We start from the raw sequence: 23,292 nt of genomic DNA on the forward strand, positions 1-23,292 counted from the left end.
ATCTCCCTCGTGTTTGCGCGCTCGGCTTCGGCTCTCCCCCTCCCCCGGCTGCCCGATCGTCCGTCCTCGTCCCTCTCGGTCCCGAGGGTCGCGCCCTCTCGGTCGGCCGAGTACACGTAACGACATGGACCCCGTGCCACGTGATCGCGCCCAACACCCCGCCATTGGTCCCCCACCATCTCCGCGCTCGCGTAGCAGCTGCTGCACCCAGCTGCACTTGCGCGACCTTCCGTCCTCGTCCCGCCGCGGTGTCACGCGTCACGCGTCGCCGTCGGCCGTTCCGAGTGCGAGAGGTGCACGAGGGAGACCTACTTCTCGTTTTTTTTTTCCGATCGACTTGTCGCATCACCGTGTAGCGTATGTACGCTTTGTAGCGCTTTGGGGAATACGTCGTCGTCGTCGTCCGTTCTACGCGCGACGGCTCTTGCGACGCTTTCCTTGGAAACGATACCGAAAGGACGATCGAACGATTTCAGGAAACTAACGCCGGACGGGGGGACCGTCCGTTCGTCCGAGTCGTCTCGATTACTCCGACCTACCGGCGACCACCGATATAAACATATCGGGACGACGCTGCGTAGGTGGAAAAACATCCCATATTGATTTTACAAACGCGTTGCACAAATCCATCGCGCGTCTAATCAATGTAAAACAGCGGTTTGATAGTAGTAGCAGCAGCAACAATAGTTGCTCTGCGTGATCCCAGGAGGAACATAAAAACTCCAAGTGATGTTATGACGTTTATTCATCACTCAAAAGTCACTTCAACGTCACACGATCTCTTTGGGATAGCAGTAAAAAGCTCATTAATATAAATAAAAAAAAATACAATTAGAGCTCTAAACGCTATTCTTAGTCAACTGATCAAAAAGTCTTAATTACAATAAAAATATGTATTGAAGTTTAATAAAAGATTCATCACTGGAGAGCGTCACATCGCGACTTCTTTGTTCTACTTGGGACAGTAGTAAAAAGCACGTTATTTGTAAAAATACAATTAGAGCTCTAAACGCTATTCTTAGTCAACTAATCAAAAAGTTAATTACAATAAAAATATGTATTAAAATTTAATAAAAAGAAAAGATTCTTCTACTTGGGACAGTAATAAAAAGCACGTTATTTAGACTACGTAAAAATACAATTAGAACTCTAAACGCTATTCTTAGTCAACTGGTCAAAAAGTTAATTATAATAAAAATATGTATTGAAATTTAATAAAAAAAAAAGATTCTTCTACTTGGGACAGTAGTAAAAAGCACGTTATTTATACTACGTAAAAATACAATTAGAACTCTAAACGCTATTCTTAGTCAACTGGTGAAAAAGTTAATTACAATAAAAATATGTATTAAAATTTAATAATAAAAAAAAAAAAGATTTATCGCTGGAGAGCGTCCCGAAGCGTCCACGGCACCGCGTCGAAGGACCTCAGCGAAAGCGCGGCGGCTTTCAGAGCGACGGAGACGCAACCGATCTCGTCCAGATTCTTGTGAATCCCGTAGATCATCCCGGCCGTGAAGCAATCACCGCATCCGCTCACGCTGACGATCTCGCCCGTACTTTCCGCGCCGTCGACGGCGGGATACAATCGAGACGCGATCGCCGGGGAATCGGCGATCAGCTCGCCGCGCTCGTCGTAGAAGGGCTCGTTTGGCGAAGCTCGTCGGGTCACCTGCGAGGATAGAAAGTTGACGAGCTGTGTGCTGTGTGTGTCGAAACCTGGTCGTTGATTTCGGCAACGACTTTTAACGCACGCGGAATACGAACCAGCACTCCCTGCGCGCCCAAGGTGGTTACGACAACCGGAATGTGCTCGATTAATTGTTCGGCTACGCTCCTCACCGCCTCCAGGTCCATCCTCTCGGCGACGGGGATGTTGAGGCGCTCGCCTATGACTCTCAGCTCGTTCCGGTTGGGCGAGACGAAGTGCAACACATTTTTCCAATGTGGCCCGACCTCGAATATCCTCGCTGCCTTTTGAACATCCGTGGGCTCGTACCAGACTACCGAGAAGAATTACTGAAATATCGTTACTCGTCCCACGCATTTATTGAAATTATTCTTAATTTACTTTTTGTTGGTAAACTCTCAAAGAGTTGAATTTTGAATTGCGCGTGCTGATTCCGCGACAAAAAAGAAAACACAGAAAGAGAGGAAGAGAGGGAGACGAGAAAGAAAATTGGAAAGGATAAAAGATTCTATCTTTCTTGCGTTAATTTTCTCGCCGGGCACAAAAAAGTTCGGTCAGGAAGGCTCCGGGGGGGAGGAGAAGGTCATTGAAATTCCACGGGGGAGGGGATATTACCCGGGACGCGCAACGCGCTCTAGCGCTCGCGCGCCGAGCTAGGGTTCCTTCGAGAGGAAGTCGCATCGCATACTTTTGCGTCCCAGGCGATTCGCACGGCGATATACACGTCGCGTTCGGCGATCGCGAGGAGTTACGCTTCTCTCCCTGCTGTCCTTCGTTACGTCCGCGTGACGATCGCGAGAGTGATGGGGAAGACGAGGACGGGCAAGGCCGCCGTCGCGTGCACGGCGGTAGCGTTCGTTCTGGTGGTGATCGCGTTCACCACACCCAACTGGCTGGAGACCGACGGGAAACTGGATAATCCGCAATTCGTCAAGATCGGTAAGATTGTACGCGACTGGACGCGCCGCACGTCGACCTGTCTTTATAAATAATCTACATAAAAAGATATTTAGATATTTGACGCAGATACAAGAGAATTGTCAATTTTCTCTATCATAAGACGTTCATAGAATATGTATGCGTTACGCATAATAGGCTTGATCTCCAGGAAATTATTTTATCTGGTCCTTTTCTTATCGCAGAATTTGTTTTCTAAGGTGTTCTTGTGGAATGGTGATTGTATCGGAAGAGCTACGTTTCTCTCGAAACTGCTCCTTTCCATCATGTCCGATTAATAATTGATCCTCTTCTGACAATGCGATATTAGAAGCACGAGACATCTGGCTGGCAGCGACAGAGCGATTGACAAACGACGTTGTATCTTTGCAGGTCTCTGGCAGGTGTGTTTCCAAGGGTTCCAGGATCCGCGTCATCTCTACGACACCAGATTCTACGGCTGTTGGTGGGTGTTCGAGGAGGAGTATTACATCATACACGACATACTACTGCCCGAGTTCTTCGTCGCCACGCAGTTCTTCTTCACGCTGTGCCTGACCCTGTTGCTGATAGGCACCTTCCTGACCATTCTGTACACCTGTTGCTCGCGTCATCACGACAAGTATCAGCTGCTCCTGTGGGTGACCGGCGGCAATTTGACTTTGGGAGGAGTGTGCGGCGTTATATCGGTGATTATATTCGGCGCCAGGGGCGACGGACGGGATTGGATGCCGAATTGGGAGCACAACGATATCAGCTGGTCCTTCGCCTTGGCCGTCGTGGGCAGCGTTACCCTGATAGCCGCCGGTATCCTGTTCCTGATCGAAGGGCGCAGGCACAGGAAGAAGCAGGAACGAATATTGAACGAGGAACAGAAAACGCATACGACCATTTAGCACATTTTTACATCGTAATTCCAACGCGCGGACAATCGAATGCTCGCGAAAGCGCAAATTTTATTCATTGAAACGCGTGTCGCGGACGAATCTTTGAAGACTAATAATTTTATATTGTTACACATCTACTCATCGTAACATTATTACATAGGATCTGTCGATAATTATCTAAGACATATGAATATTTTCAATAGACTATGCATGGAGCCATTCTACGATTATTCTTACGTTGACAAAAGTTTATACAAAATATCTACTTTGAAAAGAAACGCACGACTAGATTTTATACGTCGTAAGTGTCTATTAAATGTGTCTACGTGGCGCACATATCTGAGAAACAATCCGTCCATTTATCTGTATTGTTTTTGAAAGCGTTCGTAGGGACTAATTTTATGTATGTACATAAGTTCTATATAGATATATGTCAATGTTGCGCGAGAAATGAATCTCCTACTTGTATACCGCATATACGGACGATATAATAAAATAATTTTTCCTAATAGCCGACGTGTCGTCACTCGCGGATATGCAGATTGCACGTAGCGATCGTCGGACGTGAATTAAATCAATTAAGCGTATACCTCCGTGCGCGCGGTGACCCACTTTGTTCTCGCAAATCCATCGTAAATTACGAGACGGCGGCGGGTCTCTGGGTCTCTTTAGCGTGCACGCGATACCGCGAAGGAAAGTGTCCGTCGTACGTTTGACCTAATTTAGATTCTATTCTAATCGACCGCGCGCTGAAAGAATCCTCCGCAGTTATGTCATCCGGTGAACCGCGAATGCGTCATCGCGCGTCGAGATCTTCAGATCTCTTCGAGGTGACGCGTCCGCGTCTTACGGGACCCCATTCAGCGATGACTCGTGTCGAGTCGCGCAACGGCATCATTTTCGTGATTCAGTCACAGGATGTACATCTTACATTTCTACGAATACCGTTTACATTTTTTTTTTTTTTTTAAAGAAAAGAGAATATAAATGAAAATGGTAAATAAGTTTCGTAAGGGGAGCGGAAGTCACGTATCGAAGGAAAAGAAAGCGTTTCTCTTCATCGAGGAATGATTTAGACCGTTTTAGACCATTTTTCTGTAACTAGTTTTTTTTTTTTTTTTTTTTTTTTTATAAGAGAAAAGAGAATATAAATGAAAATGGTAAATAAGTTTCGTAAAGGGGAGCGGAAGTCACGTATCGAAGGAAAAGAAAGCGTTTTAAACCATTTTTCTGTAACTCTCGTTGGATATTTCGGAATGAAGACTATCGCGTTTAAAAATTTGTACGCGTGTGTCTTTCTGATTCTTCAATCGCTTCTCGTTGTTACATTAATGTAAAATTATAAATTGAACTTGCTACATTATTTCGAGACACACGAGCCTGATTCTTTTTCGATTTTTCGTAATTTATAAATTGAATATTGCTCTGAATTCTCCGCGATGCAATTTATGGATCGGCTGAGGCGAGCTTATATTGTTAAAAAGAAAAACGCATTTTTCCGCGGTTCGCTTACGTCCTACAGGATCGCAAGGTCGGAATGCGATCGTAAGGAGAGAAACGATACGCATAAATAAGATGTAATGCGCTATGACACATGCACCTTGACGGTTGCAGGGGCGACGAGAGAGGCAGCGGGGTTATCGCGATTCCAGAGTCTCGAAAAATTTGTTTCCTCAGAGAAATGATCGTTTCCTTTTGCCACGTGCGTCGGACAAGTATTAAATGTCGATTTATTGATCGATCTCCTTATTGGCTTACTTTATATCGTAACATTTATTAAAAATAGGCGTACTTTTTTCTCTTTCCCATTAAAATCTAAGCTCTTCCTACGGACGATCCTGCGTAGATTCGTTACGTTTAACGCCCCGCTCGTGGTGCTGGTGGTGGAAGTGGTGGGACATCGTGGGATACTCGCGCGTGGCTCGAGGTGAGACGCGGGTCAGGTTAGGTTAAGTTAGAACTCGGCCGTTCGCTCCGCCAATAACGCGGGTAGCTTGGGTGTGGTTATTAGTGCCGTGGGACCGTCACCGTCCAGGTAGTGATTGTGTTTCATGAGATATTGTAGTTTACGTTGCGCACCCAGGCGGCCGGACGACTGGTGTCTCGTCTGACTTTCGCGTTAAACGTCACGGGAGCCACGCGGAGCGGCGACATGAAGAAGAGGAGCCTGTCCGGCAACGTCGGCGTCGGCGTGTTCCTGGTGGGATTCGTCTGCGTGTGCGTCGCGTTCGGCACGCCCTCCTGGTTGGTCAGCGACCCGCGGATCGTCGGGGCGCAGCTCGACCGTCTCGGCCTGTGGCGGCACTGCTTCAGGTCGCTGCCCAATCCCCAGGAGTCCGACGCGCCCAGGCGATTCTTCGTCGGCTGCAGATGGGTCTACGACCCGTTCACCGCGGGCTACTCCGAGATCCGTGGCTTCCTCTTGCCCCGTAAGTGTGGCCACGTAACAACGAGACGAGGAAAACTATATGTCCTTAACGTAAAGCTGCAAATCTGTAATTTTTCCTCCGGATGTTTAAAAAGAGAGATTTGCTACTATGAGGAAATAATAAAGTGCCTTGGACTGTCGTTGAATTGAAACCCGTTGGCAGCGTGATGATAATAAACTCTAACAAGAACCTTCAACGTGCGTTTAACATGATGTCTCTTGTTGCAGCATTTATGATAGCCACGCAAGTGTTCTTCACGCTATGCTTCCTGCTGGGTTTGATATCGTTCTTTCTGATACTGCTCTTCACTCTGTGCTGGGACCCAGAGCGCAAGAGATATATCGAGCTGATAACTGCCATCGGTTACTTGCTGCTGGCCAGCGGTCTCAGCGGTGGTCTGGCGGTCATCATATTCGCCTGCCTTGGTAACGCGGACGGTTGGATGCCTGGACACGCGAATAATTATCTAGGATGGTCCTTCGCCCTAGGTGTCATAGGCAGCGTATTGACACTGATCGCGAGCGGCTTACTGCTGGTGGAGGCAACCGTGCAACGAAAGAAACGGGACTACTTGAAAGAATCTCAAACGCGCTTTCAACTCGAATCTCGTGCTTAGAACCGAGAACCCTTCACAGGAATTGCGCACAAGCGTCTATACTCAAAAGTCTGTAGTATCATTCCGTCCATGAGGTGCAACACGTCTTATCGTAGAATTTTTCTCTTTCTGTAGAATGTACAAAAGAAAAAACAAACAAACAGATCTGCAATAATTTAAGTTTAGAAAATACGTAAGTTTAATATTTTTGTACGATATTTTATATCTCTCTTTATATAACATTACGTATATGGGATCGTAGTATTGTACGATAATATTATTGTTAACGATATATATGTATGCGACGACATATACGCGTCTTAAAACACTTGTGGAAAAATTCGCAAATTAGATAATATGAAAAAGACACACGATTCTTTTCTCGACCAATCGTGGACCGCGATGAGGAGAGTCGTCTATTATAGTTACGTGAATAATTGCGCAGGCACTTTAATTGCGCTCGGATGCGACGCCGTTTGTTGAATCTTATCCTATACTCTTTCAACAAATATTTTATTATAATTTACAGCTTTGACTTGTTGGACTTTGTAGTAGAGACGTAGTGGTCATCTTTATGATTTACGTGGCTTTTTCATGAATTTTTTTAAGTGTTTTGAGACGCGAGTTATTGAAACATCTTGTATATTGTATCTATATATCTACATATATATATTATATTATTAAGTTTTACGCACGAGATTTACGATAATCGCACAACGCAGCTACGAATTTTCCAACGACATGTCTGAGGAAATCCGAACAAGAGATTAATCGGACATTAGGAAAAAATTTTCTAACTCTGTCCGTTACCAAATAAACTTCTAATACGAGAAACTGTGTTTTCTACATCCTCAATCTCACTTAAGTTTAGAATTCAAATAAATTGCATCTCTCGACAGATAAAATTGTAAATTTAAACCATAATGTGCGCCCACTAATAGAAGACAGGCTGAAAAGTCCTGAATCATTTTTCTTGGATTCTTAACGAAGGAGGTATTATTAATTAAGTCCCCCCCAATCAGTGTTCTTTGTATATTCATGATCTACGCATCTACAAATAAAAGAAATACGTAAGAATGCACACATGGAGGATGGTCTACATTATCAATAGACGGCAAAGCTCCGTCTGTTGATAAAGTACGTCTTTCCGTTGGTAGAATTGATAGCGATGCGGTGTGGGACGGGGACCATTGGGTGTGTTGGGTGTGGCGAAAGGTCTCGACAGAGAGCTTGGGTGACGAACGAAAACATTAAATCGTAAACGAACGAATTAAACAAGTCGGTCGGTTTCGTGTTTGGCCTTTTCAAAAGGTCATCATGACGGTGGACAAGCAAGATTATCACAGGGCGTCCAGTGAGTAACTGATTAGGTCGATCAGCTAAGAGTTTACCCGGAGTAACCTGTACTAACGCGTTCTTCATTTTTTATTGATACAGACGCGGTCGTTTTCGGCGGAGGGCTCACGTTCGCGGCGCTTTTTCTCCTAATGATGGCATTCATAAGGTAAACGAATTTATTTCCGTGCAACACTGCTACGAGCAACGACCTCAACATTAAATTTGGAGCGTGTGAAAGTAATGTTACTGATCCTCCGTAATAATTTCCAGTCCGTATTGGATAGAATCGTATCAGGAAACGTTCAGCAACTTCAAGCACATGGGACTCTGGGAATATTGCTTCGAGCAGTTCCGCTATCCCTACTATCAGTTTGACAAGCAGTTCGACGGCTGCCATCATATATTTTCGCAAGAATATTATGTCATAAGAGAGTGGCTGCTGCCGGTGTGGCTCATGGTAGTACAGGCATTCGTCACGCTGGCCATGTTGCTCTCCGTCTTTGCATTTGGCGTCATCTCCTTGATCTGGATACGTTGGCCATTGAGATTCGTCCTGCATTACGAGTGGATCCTGTCGTCCGTCGCATTCGTATGCGACGCAGTAGCCGGTAAGTGTAAGAATTAAAGTTTAAAGCGGACGATGCCAAATGGTCTTTAACCCGGATGCTCTTTGATTTCAGGCGCGCTTCTCTTCCTGGCAGTCTCCATATTCGGCGGACAGTGTTGGCGCCGGGACTGGTTAATGTATCCGAATTTCAATCATTTGTCGTGGTCGTACGCTCTCGCGGTCATATCGTTCATGATCCACACGTTCGCCGCGTTCTTTCTTTATCTGGACGCACGGACTGGTTACAGATTGCGCAAAGAATCTCGCAACTTGGTGATGCAAATGCAACCGAATCCACAGTCTCATCACGGGCCGCCGCGAAGCGGATACGTATAATGTAATATCAAATCTCGGGTGCTTTTGATGAAAAATTTAATCTCAGCGCAAAGCTCTCATCGTTATTTTTAATGAACGAAAGATAGATCTGTCTCTTAAGAGTCTGTACACTGCCTGTGTACGATTTTAATCCGTCCATTTATATTTGTTCATTAAAAATAGTAGTAAGAACTTTATATATATATATATATGCTCTTACCGTTATTTTTAATGAATAGCTCCGTGTGAGAGCGGTCGACCGTAGTCGGCAGGTTCCGGATTCAACCCCGACCCTCATTCCATATATGCCTCAGTTTTAAGAAGCATACATTAAGAGAGTTTGATTAGAGAGTTGAAGGTTACAAGTGTGAAAGAGTATGACACAAGAATAATAACTCGTTTGAAATGGAAATCCATTAACATTTATATTATTTAATTTAATCATTTAAGAAGGTTAAACGTGTGTTTAAGATTGTCGCCCTCTCTCTAATTACAACGATTACTTACATTCGATTTTCTCGAAGCTAATTTTGCTTATGCGTGAATAATCTCCGTCCATTGTTTTACTCACGCATGCACATGATTTTTTTTATATCACGATTTTTATATATATATTTTATAAATATTATATAATGTGTATAATAGGATTACATCATTTGACTTACAAATATACATATAGGAAATTAATGAACGAAGAAATATTCATTTTCGTGAACAAAAAAGACAATTACTGCAGAAATGTTTACTTACCCGGAACGTTCGCTTGCGACGCAACGTCGAGCACGCAGCGCATGGTGTCCAACTCGAGATCTGCGTCGAGAACGATGAGACTTGCTTCTTCGAGATACGATTGATATTCCTTTATCAACTTCGGAGCGATCGCGGTGAGGGATTCTATTTCGCTGATGCAGAAGTGGCATTCGCCGTTAACGTCCAATACCACGGTCACCCTGTAATATTAACAGTATATAATCAGTTCAATACGAACGGATTTGCTAATATTCGGATATCCGGACAATCAATTCGTCAAGTTACTCAAATTCGAATATTCGAATTATTCGGACAATTCAAATCTTATTGTTAGTATCTGAAGAGACAGAAAAACAATATATTGGAATTCGAATTATCCTTTCCACTATAGAGAATAAAACAGCAAACTAATTGCTAATTAGATAATTAGACCGTGTTTAGCTATTTCTGTTTATTCCCAGGTTCCCTTAACTGAAAGCGTTCCACACAGCCAAAAATATCGTTATCATTATCCATAAGAAGCTGTCTATTATTTAAGCATATCATTATTTATATGTTCATAGATTCGGGTAATTAGATGATAATTTGAGATAATTTGAATATTACACTGTCCGAATATTTGTAGCCTTGTTAGATATTTTTCGTCGGGACTATTGGGCAAGTTTCTTGGAATATTCGTCAACGAAGCGGCAAGTTTCGCGACTCGTACCTCGCGGTGTTCACGTCCGACATGCGTTTCACCGTCTCGCTTCCGGCTCCTAGGCTCTCGAGAATGATCTTTCCATCCTCGTCGTCGCCGACGACGGATATCAGACGCGTGTTCTTCAAGCCGAGCTTGAGCAACGCGTCGGCGACGTTCCGACCAACCCCGCCGCAGCTGCGTCTGCTTCGCCCGGTGTGCGTTCTACCGTCATTCTGGAAATGAATCATTCCCTTCAGGATCATTTGGAATTTACATTCGAAATCCGCTGGTCGCGATTAAACGATTTTTTCACGCGGCGAAGAAGAAGAGGGACAAAAATAAAAGCGATACATAAATTAGAACCATAAAAGTCCTCTTGAAGAGGACGCATTGTAGAAAGAGCGAATCTAGCAAAAAGCCTAGCCCTCAGCTATACCCTAAGGGGTGCTTACTTTCCGCACCCGCTTTTCCCATTTGTAGATTCAATAACACGTCGGCGTTCGCTCCAGGGTACAGCCGAGAGCGGATACTTAAGAGAAACACGTCAAGACCCACCCCCCCGTGATATTCAAGTCGGTATATAGCGTTTACCTCTTCCGTCCTCCTCACCCCATCCCTATATCTTTGATACACGGTATAGCCGGTGCCTACGTATCTCCATTCTATACTCTCTCTCTTTCCCTCTCTCCGTCTTTCGCACTTGTACCACATCCGGTGGTAACATACGGCTGGACATTTTTATCTCTCCACCTCTTTCCTTCCACCTCAGCTCTATTTCTACGTGTTCAGCGCTGTGCTTGGGGCTGCGCGCACCCTCTCACGAACGAGATCTTATCGGTCAGACCTATTTATCGCGACGACACGGTACTCCATTTCGATTTCACAAATAAGACCAATCCTATCTACCCTTCTGTGACATGAAATAGTGATATTGGAATACGAGTTTATCCCCCTGGTGACGACGCTTGACCGGCGGTCGCTGGTGGATCGAAGCGGAGCCCACTTCGCCCACTTCCAATAGTCCGCCCTTGCCTTTACTCCCTTCGCGTGTCTTCCCTCTATCTATCAGTCTGTCTTGCGAGCGGCGGCGACGACGACGGTGGCAGAGCCTCCTCGATCCTCGAGCCAGTCCGGTTGCCTATTCTCGGGCGCTGTTCACGGTGACCACCCCCGCCATCCACGTACCCCCAGGTGCCGCGTGTTCTCCGTCACCGACAGGCTAGACAGAGAGAAAGAGGGAGAGACGAGAAGGAGAGACCGCAAGAGATAGACAAGATAGATAGGTAAAGCAAGCCGCGCGTGTCCGCCTGGAACGTCATCCCATGCGTCGGACGCGCGGGGCGAGAAGCGTCGGGCGTTGTGGCCGCGGCGTCGCGACGACGACGACGACGACGACGACGACGACGCTCGGTCGCGCGCACGAGCTCTCGACTCTGCGTGATCCGTGGCAGTGAGAGGCAGCGCGTCGCGTCGCGTCGCGCCGCTCCACAAAGCGTTGTACGAACGACATGCGCTACGGCTGGCGACGGCCTTGTCAAGTGTCGACTGTGACCAGGAGGACGGGGACGAGGCTGAGGCCGAGGCCGAGGACGAGAGCGAGGACGTCGACGGCGTCGAGAGCCAGGACCACGGGAACGCCGGTGACGAGAAAGCCGAGGACGAAGTGCTGGTGAAGAGATATCCACAAGAGCACGAGAGAGACGCATGACGAGGAAACGCGGGCGACTGGCATGAACGACGACGACGTGGACGACGTTGCCGAGGAGGACTCTCGCGGCGATGCCCGTGAAGGAAGCACCACGACGACGACGAAGACGACGACGACGATCGCGTTCCTCGTGCACCCCCCGACCGTCCTACGGTCGGCCCGACTGACGACACCCGGCTGCAGCGATTCCGCAGCGGTCCCGGCGAGCGAGATCGCGCCTCCGCAATCCGCGTGCACGTAGACTCTGCCGATCGGCGTCGCGAGATTTGCGTCGTAGAAGAACGCGCGATTACCGAGGCGATCCACCGAGGAAGATCTTTCGAGCGTTTCGCTGTCTGTGCGAAAGTAGTCGGGAACGAAGAGAAGTCGGATCTCTCTGTTGAACGGGATTGCTCTCCTCGAAAGAAAGGACTCTCTTTTTTTTTCTTCCCGAGGATCTTCCCTGAAGAAAAGGATTCTTCCTCAAGGACGAGATTACGAGGACCGAGATCTTGCTTCGCAAGATAAAGAACGCTCCTTGACATCGTGTGTGCCTTTCGTCCGGAGGACGTCTTACGCAGAGGTATCTAATGGATCGAATAAGCCGGGTCAGCGCGAACGGTGTCGTCCTTTCGCGAAACGGCAATCGTGTTCCTCCTCCTTCTTCTCCTTCCTCGTCGAAGAGATCGTTCGCTATTGCATCAAAAGAAATCTGGTGGCATCGGAAGCGTGTCCAAGCATTCTGAGGGTGTCACGCGTCGCGTCCACGCCGACGTCCCGATCGGCCCGATCGTGCGGTCGGCGGAGCCCGTGAAACCGAGTTCGCGTGACGCGTAACGGCGTGCGGCATTCCTCCCCCTCCGCGCGTTGCATGCGGCGAAAATAGGACGAAGCGTAACGAGTGACGATAAATTCCTTCGGGAAGGTCGGGAGGAAGATTGCATAACGCGACGTTCCCTCCCCTGCCATCCATTGCCACCTTTCAGCCCTCCTTTCCCCTTCTCTTGCACGCGCGAGCGCGCACGCCCGCTCGTCGTCTCCTCGTCGTCCTTTTTCTCCCTCTAGCTTTTCGCGCCTCTTCTTCGGGGGGATATGTCACCTCGTATCGATATCTAATTAAAGACATCAATTTTTTTTATCGCGCCTCCATCCTGCTGAGTAAGGCGTATGGGTTGCTTCGTCTCTCCTCGTTCCTCGTTCCGGCATCCGGCGTCGGGAAAGGATCGCACGCGGTGCATCGTCGCGCGACATCGATCCGCGCCTCTTCTCTCTCACTCTCTCTCTGTTTCTCTCTCCTTTTTTTCCCTCCGCGGGATTATGTAAAGCAGGCAGTACTGGACGCCGGCCAGGACATTGACTGTTCGTCTTCGTGACGCTGGAAATTGTTTCTCCGTTAGGACGAAAAGAGGTAACCGCGCTCTGTCAATGTCTCTCTCTCTCTTTCTCTCTTCTTCCCTTATCTTCTCCCATACACGTCCCTCGCTTGTGTCGTGTGTCGGTGTAGAGCGCGCGTTAACGCGCAGGGTTTAAACGATCGATGGGCCCTTACCGCTCTCTCACTCTCTTCCGTATTTTCATTACAATGCGCCACTCGCATATACTCGTGGCAGCGGTTTGCTGCCTGCCTCTGCTTGTCCGCATGCATGCATGCTTGCATGCAAAGCGAATGCCGATGCACGGAAACGGGAGCACGCTTTGGCGCATCGCCCTGACCGAACCGATGTCGCGGCGATGCATGTCCGTGTTCGCGACCCTGAAGATAATCTCGGGATGATCCGTGTGTACTCGTAGATAATTTTGGACATAATACGAAGCGATTTTCCGCTTCCTCCCCTTTGTACTTTGCTTCCTATTCCGTAAACTGTTTCTCCGGCATTTCACCCGTTTGTTCAGTCCTGCTTTTTCATAAATTGTATATATATGCCTTTTCGTCAGATAGGTTGTCTCTGCAGTTCTTCCACAATGATTCGCCGAGCCGGCGACGCTTCGTGCCGATACACTCACTCAGGCGCATATCCTCCCTCTATCTCGCACGATTTATCTCTGTCCCTCCTCGGAAAAGCTACATAGAGCTAAGCGGCGGAGGATCGATAAATAGAATCGCCTATCGCACGCTACAACTGTCAGAAAGAAATACAATCCGCCGAGGCGCACGCTATGCCTCCTCCCGCTGTTGGCTTCGACTTGGAAACGCACGCACGTTGATTTCCGTTTAATTCTCGCGTCTCCCCCGCGTGTCCCTGTTAGATCGAGGCAGAACGGGCAAGAAAGGAGAACATTGAATTGTGCGGCATCCGGTGAAGAAGCGGATGATCCGAGATCGAAGGTCAAATCGAATTTCTGGATCCTAAAAAATTGTCAAAAGATCGGGTAGACAGATTCGAGGATGTGTGTCTGTTAAAAATATGTCTCTCACACCTTTTTCATATATCTCATATATCTCTCTTTTTAGGAGGATCATTTATCGTTCCGGCTGCCGGAAAACCGAAGACCGCCATCGCGGTGCTCAACGGTGCACGACGACAGGTGTGCGTGACACGAGGGGAACAACCATGAACGTTACCACGAACGACCTTCCGGTCCGGCGATGCAGCACGATGTGCCTCGCGTGACTCGCGCCGGTCACGAGTAAAGAGAATCCTCCCTCGCCACCACCTCTCTCGCGTGAGTACCGCGGCGGTGGCCACCACTAACGGTGCAACGCGCTGGCCCGTCTCTCCTATTCAGCCCTCCGCGTCCGCGGGGCACAATCCTTACGACGAGGACACGCACACCAGGGTGGCACGATAGTATGACGGTGATGCTGCTGCAACGTTCAGTCACCCCGCAGTCGACGCACAGCCAAAAGACAGCGACGAAGGACTGCAGCGCGAAGCCGCCCTTTCTCTTTCTGCTGGACGACCGTGAGGAGCATCGGAACTCGACCGATACCAACACCACGACCACTACAAACAACAACAATAACAATAACAACATTAACAACAATAATAACATTAATAATAACAATAACAACAATAACGTCAACAATAACAACGTCTTCAAGAGAGACGCCCGGAGGAGCGACAGCCGCGATCACGTCGCCGACGAGGCGCCGTCGTCGGTGACGTCCCAACGACTCACCGGCGGTGGTCGGGACATCGCGATGCGATATTACCGCCTCTGGATCTACGCCTGTAACTTGGTGCTGTTCGGTAGCGCGATCGGTTTCGTCGCCGCGGTGTCGCAGACCCTCCTGTTCACCGGTGATCCACGTCGGCACGTGGTGCCGGGTGTACCCCGCGTCTACGACCCCACCGCGCTCTACGGCTATCTGGCATTGACGGCACAGTTAGGCCTGGTGCAGCTGCTCGGTTGCATCGCTGCCAGGCGGCTCAGCGCCCGGCTGCTCCACATCTACTGGATATTATTGCTGATACTGCTGTTCGGCGACGCCGTGGTCGGAGTCGCCTGGATCTTCCGCTTCGAGAAAATGCGCGCCGACCTCAGGCCCACGCTCAAGCTACGTTTGCAGGTGCGCTATCGGTAGCCTTCCCAATTAGTTCAATAGAGCTTCTGGTCCGTTTAGAGGCGTATTGCATTACGTCAGAAAAACCAATGAGCTTTTTCTCTCGTCCTGCGTATCGAAATAAACTTAGTTCCTCGCGTGTTGAAGTAATCGTATTCGATAGGATAGGTTTATGAGATGTTGAAAACTCTTTTCGGTTCGTGGACTATATATCTGTAAACATATATCTGTAAATTGTATAGCGCAACAGAAGAATTCATATGACTTTTTACTTCTTCGACCAAAAGACAAAGAGCCACTTTCCGCCTCCAATAGATTTAACGCACACTGTACTGTGCCTCTAAGTGACGATCTCTCGCTCACAGATGGACTACAATAAAGAGCCGCGATTCACCGAACAGTGGGATCGACTTCAGCGGGAGTTCATGTGCTGCGCGGTGACCGGGCCTAAGGATTTTGGACCCAACTTTTCGTCGACCTGCTGCGGAGCCAGCATAAACGCAACCGAGCCCTGTCAGCATCCGTACACGCGCGGTTGCGAAGAGACGCTCGTACGTTGGCTTAGGAAAACGGCGGATCTGCTGTTCGTCCTGGGCTTCTGCGTGATCGCCTTCGCCAAGCTCTGCTTCCTCGGTATCCTGCGCTACGAGATACGGGAGATGATACAGAAGATACGATTGCTGAGAGAACCGCCGCCGCCGCCCACGCAATTCGCGCAACCGCCCTTTTCCCAGGTGATGCCGGAAATGACCAACAACAACGGCAGCATCACGAGACGCACAACGTTGCCCAACACGGTTACGGTTTCCGGTACGTTCCAGTAACCCCCGCTTATGAAAATACCTAAGAATCCAATATCGTCGATCAGTCCAAACTAGTTAACGTCGGAATCCAGATTCTAATTCATTAGCGTCATTGGCGTTGTAGAATGAAGTTTCTATCATATAGCAGTGATTTTAAGTAATGATTAACTACTTGAATATACGTATATTAATTGTCACTTTTTTTACTTGTGTATTCGAGTATCGTATCGATAGGCCAAAGGTGGAAGATTAATGACAATCTCAATCGAGATACCTAGCAGATAGGATTCGATATCTTTTTAGAGGAAGAGAGGCAAGGACACTTATCTATCATCCTCATTTTCAGGCAACGCGTCGCTGTTGCCGCAATTGGACGAGTGCAATACCGGCCGGTATCCGATGTTGCCGAACAATCTACAGGACGGCGGTGCCGACAGCGACACGAACAGTCACTGCGCGCTGATCCTCGAGGAGACGACGCCCATCTCGATGAACAACCACAACAGCTGCGCGGCCGGCGGCGGCCGTGAGAAGAGCAACGGCAACAACAACTACGAGATGCGTGAGTTTAACCGTAGGCTGCTGCTGTCGAACGGCACCAGCCCGGGTGCGGGCGTGACCGTAACGGGCGGTCAAAGCAGGCGCACCTGACTATGGAGATGGTGGCGAAACACCTCGAACCGTTTCCTGTACAGGAGCAATCGCCGGCGCGCCGACATACCGCTATACAAATAAAGGAACGACAACCCTCTGTCCAGACGTTTCAGTTTCTGTTTTTAAGAGGAGTAGCATACACACATCCGGCGAGCTACTGGCAGGCGCTAGTCCAACAGACGGGCGCGATATACGTGAGGAAACGCTGCCGTCGTCATCGTCGTCGTCGACGTCGCATCGAGACCGGCGGAAGTGAAGGGGGTTGACAACCGCTGTTCAGCTCGTCTTCTATAGCTCACCCCTACCTCACACCCCCCGAGGTCTCTTACCGCCGATTCGCGATAGTGCGCGCTTGACATCGAGAAAAGACCACGACGACGGGCAGCGTTAGACGGTGAGACACGCGAGAGACCAAGCATTCACGAATCGATATCACACGGTGGGACTGTACAATTTATTAACGAAAGAACCAAATCAAAACATATACAATTAAAGCGAGAAAGAGAAACAAAAAGAGCTCCGTTTTGTACGAAACTTGCGAAGGGGCGTTTAAGTTTGCACATCAGATCGTGGCACGAGAGCGAAATCTCGCGCGATCCGGGGATGAAAAAAAATAAACGATAGAAAGCGCGATTCGAGGCTGGAACGTCGTTGCCCTATGATTCCTTAAAACGAGCGGCGAGCAACTCACACCCCGCGTGAAAGACAGTTCGAAGAAACCATTCTATTTACGGCCTGTACTCTCGTGGTCGTGTGCTAATTTCGTCATCGTCGACGTCAACCTATAGAGGGTAGGTGCACGCTAATTTTAAATGACCGTTAGAAACCACTTTCTTTAGTCTCCTGACTTTTACAGAATTAATCCGTCGCTTTTCCACGTGAGCTTTCGCTGTGTTTGTGCGCGCGCGCGCATGCCTAGCGGGTTGCTCATTAACCGCCCCGGGCTCTCCTCGCAAGCGTACACCTTAACATACATGCCTTTTCCGTCCTCGCACGGCCGGTGTATCGCATAACTACTTTTGCAGATTTATTTTTAACTGTGAAACTTTCCTGCGTTACCCACATCCAAATAAAGCCGTCATCGATCGTGTCATCAGCGTATTACGGGGATATCGTCGTGCCGTTTCTCATATCTTAAACGAAGATAACGTTCAATTCAACGCCCGGTAGTATGTCACAGTCGAGGGTAACTATCGTCGCCTATAAATGACACACGAAGCTCTTGTTCCCGTTGGATTGTCTCTGGACCCGACAATTCTCTGTCGAGTTAATTAAAGACTCGCGAGCTAGTAATCGGATATATACTTCGTGGATCGCGTTTCTGCCTGGCGAAGCGTTATCTTGACGGTACAGAGAGATCTATTTTCTTTCCTTTCTGTTTTAATAATGCAAAGATTTTTCTCTTTCTTTCAAAGATCTTTTAGATATATTCTTTTTATTTTTCAAAATCGCACATTATGTGCGTTTGGATATTATTAGATGTATTAATCGACATTTTTGCAACTACCAGAAGAACAGTTACGATTCAAGACTTGTTAACAAACTTCTGTCTGACTTGAGGAAACTTGAGGCTATATTTCTTCACGCGCGACTTCACGTGTTTGGTTCTCTTAATAATGCAGACAACCTGTGTATCCGTTCAGACAAGCGAACTGTGTACGCTTCACGGAAACATTACCGTCTAACCAACCATCGAATTTCACGACACTGATGAAGTTCTCTAACGATCCTTAGACCTTTAGATATAATTACGATAGTTACAGGAGAATATTGTGAGATACTACTGCCAAATTGATCCTCCTCTTCTCCAACAAAATGAATGTGCGTCTAGACACCCTTGAGCGACGAGGGTTCCCCTAGTCCCCTCGCTAATAATACAATAGAGAACAAAAGAAGCGGATGAGAGGGAAAAAGAGATTTCCGATGTAGGCGACGATTAAACGATTCCTAATCGTTTTTACGTATACATCTAAAAGATATACGCGTCACGCAAGTAGCTCTCGTACCGTTACCTTTCCTGTAACTGGACCATCACTGTTGGACTAAAATAAGCGCATACCGGAGTTATTTCATTCGGTGCTTTAACCTGTTTTCTCTTTTAATTTTTCGCACGCCTCATACGCCTCTCCGGTGTCCCAATAATGGAGATCCGTGATGTGAGCGACAAAGACATAACGTAACACTCGAAATAACTGGCTTCCTAGCTAGGATTAAAGGAATCTTAGGGTTATACATTTAATGGGGATGCAATGATAAACGGATACAAATACCATAGTAGGCTGTATATACCGGCATATGATAGATAATAAGTGTGTCGATCGTCTGCTTAAGGAGAAACCGAGATATTATCTGTTAATTGTTCGAACGCACGTCTCCGCCGATGTTACAAAATGGGACGCTTTTACGTTGATCCTATCTGTCGCAGTTGAATTTACGTGTTACGAAATCTGGCGTTTCACATGTTCACGTATAATTACACTAGTCTGGAAAACAGGGTAATTATTAATCTCGAGCAGCGCCTGATCATCCTTGGGCCATTATTAGCGAAGTAGAATATTTGTGCGTTGTCGCCAAACAAGATAATTGACTCCTTTCATTCTCCCTAGAGTAAAAAGAGATTTTCTTTTACCGACAACGCGCAAGTCCCATCATTCTTTCTTAATCAGACCATCGAATTATTGTTGAATGTAATAATAATGTGAAAGCTTACACCTCGCAGACACACAGCCTCTGCCACTAAATGTATATAAAGATGTTATATACAGAAGATAGAGAGAGACTAACCGTTTTTTAATTAATTAGTGGAAAGAAAATACGTTCGGAAAGAAAAAAAAAGACATACTATGAAACTATATCACACTCCGGAGACACGAGATATCTGATTTCGCTTCGGTTGTCGTATTAATGTACCATCTACTAGAAAGAAAAGACGAGCGAAGTATTTTAGGCGTTTATATTTTATTCGGACGATATTTCCTAACGTTATATACAACCACACTGCAAGAAAGACTTCAAAGTTCAAACGAGCGTAGCGATTTGTAACGGATCGGTATCTAAATGTAATATACAAACTAAAGTGGAAGACGGGGAGCTTTGAATAGTGCCTGCTTAAAACCCAATTTATTATATATCTTAAACTAGGTATGGTCGAACAATTAGCCGTTTGCGACATTGCGCGGATCCGAATCCGGCAGATCGGTCAACAGGAGATGGCAGTCTCACAAAAGTGCGATCTTTCTTTGACCGAGGCAAAAGAGAAGTAGATACGAGTTTACACATCCCCCATCATCTTTTCTATCGGTTAATACTATTTAAATAGGAGATCTATCTAAATATTATCGTATGTTAACGAAGATATCTGACGATCAAAGATACGTCCGTACAAATGACATAAAGATCGATTTCCCACTTAACCGCGCTCCTTGACCAATCGATCCGCTTCCGCCACGTGTGCGATGTCGCAAACGAGATGTTTCATAGAGTGATCGTAGCGCGAATACCGAAAGAAGAGTATGCACATTTAAAAAGCTTTGAATACCTTAATATTGTATAAAGACGACGTACACGTGATAAAAAGAAAAAAAAACGAGTGTATCTGAAGACTGTTAGCAAAGAAGGGCGAACGCGAGATAATTGACACGTAGTTACAAGCTACAATCGAGCTCAATAGCGCGTTTACGTTGGTGAACCTTTCATAATATCGTATCAACAAGCTTGCGTCTGTATTTAATTTACGTTACGGGGATACGGCGCCGGTTGCGACGACCGTACTTCATAGGTTTGCTATTCTATAAAGCGTTTGTTAACATACACCCATACTCTTCCCCTATTCTACGCGAAATTTCCCATTATTTGATATTATTAAATGTACATAAGAAAGAAAAAAAAGGTGGTAATTGTATATAAATACTGTTACTGTTCTACAAACTATATTATGTAATATGAATATATAAGGAAAAAATTGGTTATTTAGTATAACTTTGATTGTGAGATTTTTGACTTACGTTTATTTCGGGCTCCTTCACTTGCAGTACAGTGTCCAAGACTGACCCGCCAATCACTATCTGCATAAGACGATCGGTATAAGTATACTTCAAGTAGAGATAACGGAATGACTTATTTAACTGTTAGCCTTGAATGTTACGATAAGGCTTGTTAGATATAAAGTAACTTCTCAACGTCGCCTTTTAAAGCGTTTCGAGTTTATTTTTAAGGACAATTTTTACGTTGCTTTCAGGCTTACCGGTTTTTGCCTTGATATTATCGATCGCACAGAAGCAGATCTTACACGGGCTGTTTGAGATCTTTCGCAGAGATTCGTGGCAATTTCGGCCGCAACCTTGGCGTTATTTTCTATTAGAGCTATATCTGCAAAATCATCGATAAGGCGTCTTAAACATAACAATTACATTTTAGGTACCGCATTTTACGTTGCACTCCGTCAGTCTCTGTTTACTCACTCGCTTCGAGAGATTGACCACGCGTGATCTTGTTGAGTTCGTTTAGAAGGAATGGCGTAACTTGCTTGCCCGTTACGCGCATAGCGTTTGCTTTCGTTAAAGCCTCAGATATAGCGGCATCCACAACGCCAGGTTCCAACGCATACTTTTCCGGGATAGAGACTGCAAATAATATCCCCGTGCCGATGCCCAGTACTCCCTGCGTCTCCACAATACCAGCTGCCTCCTTGGCGTTGGAGACTCTGCACGGCGCTTTTAATTTATCCGAGGTCTCGGAACAGTAGAAAGCTGGAAATTCTGGCGTGTCGCCTATTTTTACGACCGGCACTCCCTGAGTTTCCTGCGAGCATAAAAGCGAGTATTTCCATGTCAATTTCTGGAAACAGAGCGGACGTTAATAAGTTTTGTATGAGTCACAAATTTATATTCATGCACCTACCAAGTACTCCAAGGTCTTGCCAATATCCAGGATAGATTTGACGCCGGAGCAGACAACTGCCACCGGGGTGCGTCCAAGCTCGATCAGATCCGCGCTGATGTCGAGAGTCAGCTCAGCTCCCCTGTGAACACCGCCGATGCCGCCTGTTGCCATTATCGGAATACCAGCTGCGTGTGCGATTAACATCGTCCCACTGACTGTTGTACCACCGTTCAATCCGTGCGACAGAATGAAAGAAATATCCCTGCGCGAACATTTCATAGTCCTTGCAGAGTCAGCTTTGGATAAGGTCTCCAATTGCTCGTTGTTCAAGCCTACGTATATTTTGCCATCTATAATTCCTACCGTTGCAGGTACGACACCCTGAAATTTGAACAAAACAATAAGTCGATTAGCGTTAACGCTATCCGTCCAATAGTGACAGATTAATTTTCAAAGCTACATTTGTAATATCAACTTGTAAAATTCTCCGGCGATAATTCAAGCAACGCACATTCGTTTTATCGATAAACAATTAAAACCTTTTGATTGTACAGGAGCTTGTATAAATTTCTTGCACATTACTTTCGAGCCTAGGAAGAGAAGGGAGAAAGAACGTCATCGGGGGTGCTATACAAACTTGCTTTCTGATCGCGTCTTCGACCTTCAGCGCGGTGCTCAAGTTATCGGGGTACGGCATGCCGTGCGTGATGATCGTCGATTCCAGGGCCACGATGGGTAATCCGTGTTTCTGGGCGGCCGCGACATCGGGTCCGTAGGCGAGCGCGTGCAGCATGTGCCGGCCGACGCCGGCGATCGATCTCCGATGGATCGCCGGCACGACGTTGGATCTCCTCCATAGTTTTGCCGCGAGATCGCACGAACGGGCTCGGTGCATGTTCCGCGAGACGAGAGAACGCGAGAATGGACGAACGGATGATACAGAATACTTCCCACTTGTCTCTTAACTTTCAGATAAGACGGAGGAAGTGATCGCGATAACCAAATGTAATCCGAAACGAATTGAGATAAACGGCATCGATCGAGCGCGAGTGCCGACGCGTAGCGAGCGAACAGTATTTTGTTTCATCGTTTTTTATTAGTGGCGTCGCGTTATGATGTATGAATTTTCCATACGACGAGATCGATAAAAATTCGTCGGTGTCGATCTTCGCTCTCGATCGCATGACGCATCATCCAGCATCATCACGCATTATTGACAGCTATAGCCTGGTCTGCTCCTTGCAGCTGCACCGCGGTATACCTTCTGCGCTTAAAATGAAATGGTGTAGGGGTACGACGTTGGAGAGAAAAAGAGAGAAGACGTAAAAGGCCCCCGTATTCCGAACGCACTTTTATCGATAAATGCGCGCATTTATCGATAAAAATGCGTTCGGGATACGACCCAAAGTGCACGAAAGATTCAAAGACCGAACTTCCTGCAAACGTCACGTTGTTCTACGTGTGACACGTGTGACCACGTGTGACATCGCGTGAAGTTGCTCAAGTTTGAGGGGGTCGTGGGTCGAGCGCGCG

The 23,292-nt window shown here is 47.0% G+C and overlaps 5 protein-coding genes across 7 annotated transcripts; 4 read left to right on the top strand and 1 right to left on the bottom strand.

Moving 5' to 3' along the window:
- Positions 1 to 727: 727 nt before the first annotated feature.
- LOC139810180 (uncharacterized) lies at positions 728 to 23,187 on the bottom strand. Of its 2 annotated transcripts, none has more exons than XM_071773537.1 (9): positions 22,397 to 23,187; positions 21,778 to 22,140; positions 21,339 to 21,678; positions 21,122 to 21,246; positions 20,883 to 20,942; positions 10,257 to 10,462; positions 9,548 to 9,747; positions 1,768 to 2,003; positions 728 to 1,672 (listed from the first exon to the last, which is right to left on the bottom strand). In XM_071773537.1, the coding sequence occupies exons 1-9, from the start codon at positions 22,652 to 22,654 to the stop codon at positions 1,379 to 1,381; spliced, it is 2,082 nt and encodes a 693-aa protein (XP_071629638.1). In that variant the 5' UTR covers positions 22,655 to 23,187; the 3' UTR covers positions 728 to 1,378. The 2 variants fall into 2 exon arrangements, with proteins under 2 accessions (XP_071629638.1, XP_071629647.1); XM_071773546.1 differs by having other exon boundaries at positions 22,401 to 22,528.
- On the top strand, positions 2,163 to 4,024 carry Kune (claudin kune-kune). Its single transcript, XM_071773802.1, has 2 exons — positions 2,163 to 2,629; positions 3,020 to 4,024. The coding sequence occupies exons 1-2, from the start codon at positions 2,494 to 2,496 to the stop codon at positions 3,520 to 3,522; spliced, it is 639 nt and encodes a 212-aa protein (XP_071629903.1). The 5' UTR covers positions 2,163 to 2,493; the 3' UTR covers positions 3,523 to 4,024.
- On the top strand, positions 5,411 to 7,371 carry Sinu (claudin family member sinuous). Its single transcript, XM_071773789.1, has 2 exons — positions 5,411 to 5,942; positions 6,170 to 7,371. Exons 1-2 carry the CDS (start codon positions 5,666 to 5,668, stop codon positions 6,556 to 6,558), a joined length of 666 nt encoding a protein of 221 aa, XP_071629890.1. The 5' UTR covers positions 5,411 to 5,665; the 3' UTR covers positions 6,559 to 7,371.
- On the top strand, positions 7,686 to 9,484 carry Pck (Claudin superfamily protein pickel). Its single transcript, XM_071773761.1, has 4 exons — positions 7,686 to 7,891; positions 7,975 to 8,041; positions 8,146 to 8,483; positions 8,556 to 9,484. Exons 1-4 carry the CDS (start codon positions 7,855 to 7,857, stop codon positions 8,816 to 8,818), a joined length of 705 nt encoding a protein of 234 aa, XP_071629862.1. The 5' UTR covers positions 7,686 to 7,854; the 3' UTR covers positions 8,819 to 9,484.
- Positions 11,262 to 20,856, top strand: LOC139810259 (uncharacterized). 2 transcript variants are annotated; one of them, XM_071773677.1, is made up of 4 exons: positions 11,262 to 12,499; positions 14,369 to 15,427; positions 15,787 to 16,231; positions 16,571 to 20,856. In XM_071773677.1, exons 2-4 carry the CDS (start codon positions 14,708 to 14,710, stop codon positions 16,873 to 16,875), a joined length of 1,470 nt encoding a protein of 489 aa, XP_071629778.1. In that variant the 5' UTR covers positions 11,262 to 12,499; positions 14,369 to 14,707; the 3' UTR covers positions 16,876 to 20,856. The 2 variants fall into 2 exon arrangements, with proteins under 2 accessions (XP_071629778.1, XP_071629784.1); XM_071773683.1 differs by lacking the exon at positions 11,262 to 12,499 and adding an exon at positions 12,507 to 13,324.
- Positions 23,188 to 23,292: the final 105 nt, after the last annotated feature.

Source organism: Temnothorax longispinosus, chromosome 1 (genome assembly GCF_030848805.1).
Source record: "Temnothorax longispinosus isolate EJ_2023e chromosome 1, Tlon_JGU_v1, whole genome shotgun sequence".
Classification (NCBI taxonomy): Eukaryota; Metazoa; Arthropoda; class Insecta; order Hymenoptera; family Formicidae; genus Temnothorax; species Temnothorax longispinosus.

Bases quoted from the DNA above. Each gene is read 5' to 3' on its own strand.
- LOC139810180 (XM_071773537.1), bottom strand. From the start codon at position 22,654: ATGCACCGAGCCCGTTCGTGCGATCTCGCGGCAAAACTATGGAGGAGA. The intron at 22,141-22,396 runs GTTTGTATAGCA...TTCAAATTTCAG, and splicing joins AAGACGCGATCAGAAAGCAA to GGTGTCGTACCTGCAACGGT. The intron at 9,748-10,256 runs GTACGAGTCGCG...TTAATATTACAG, and splicing joins TCGGACGTGAACACCGCGAG to GGTGACCGTGGTATTGGACG.
- Sinu (XM_071773789.1), top strand. From the start codon at position 5,666: ATGAAGAAGAGGAGCCTGTCCGGCAACGTCGGCGTCGGCGTGTTCCTG. The intron at 5,943-6,169 runs GTAAGTGTGGCC...CTCTTGTTGCAG, and splicing joins CCGTGGCTTCCTCTTGCCCC to CATTTATGATAGCCACGCAA.
- LOC139810259 (XM_071773677.1), top strand. From the start codon at position 14,708: ATGACGGTGATGCTGCTGCAACGTTCAGTCACCCCGCAGTCGACGCAC. The intron at 15,428-15,786 runs GTGCGCTATCGG...TCTCGCTCACAG, and splicing joins CGCTCAAGCTACGTTTGCAG to ATGGACTACAATAAAGAGCC. The intron at 16,232-16,570 runs GTACGTTCCAGT...CCTCATTTTCAG, and splicing joins CAACACGGTTACGGTTTCCG to GCAACGCGTCGCTGTTGCCG.
- Pck (XM_071773761.1), top strand. From the start codon at position 7,855: ATGACGGTGGACAAGCAAGATTATCACAGGGCGTCCA. The intron at 8,042-8,145 runs GTAAACGAATTT...AATAATTTCCAG, and splicing joins CTAATGATGGCATTCATAAG to TCCGTATTGGATAGAATCGT. The intron at 8,484-8,555 runs GTAAGTGTAAGA...CTTTGATTTCAG, and splicing joins CGTATGCGACGCAGTAGCCG to GCGCGCTTCTCTTCCTGGCA.
- Kune (XM_071773802.1), top strand. From the start codon at position 2,494: ATGGGGAAGACGAGGACGGGCAAGGCCGCCGTCGCGTGCACGGCGGTA. The intron at 2,630-3,019 runs GTAAGATTGTAC...GTATCTTTGCAG, and splicing joins TCCGCAATTCGTCAAGATCG to GTCTCTGGCAGGTGTGTTTC.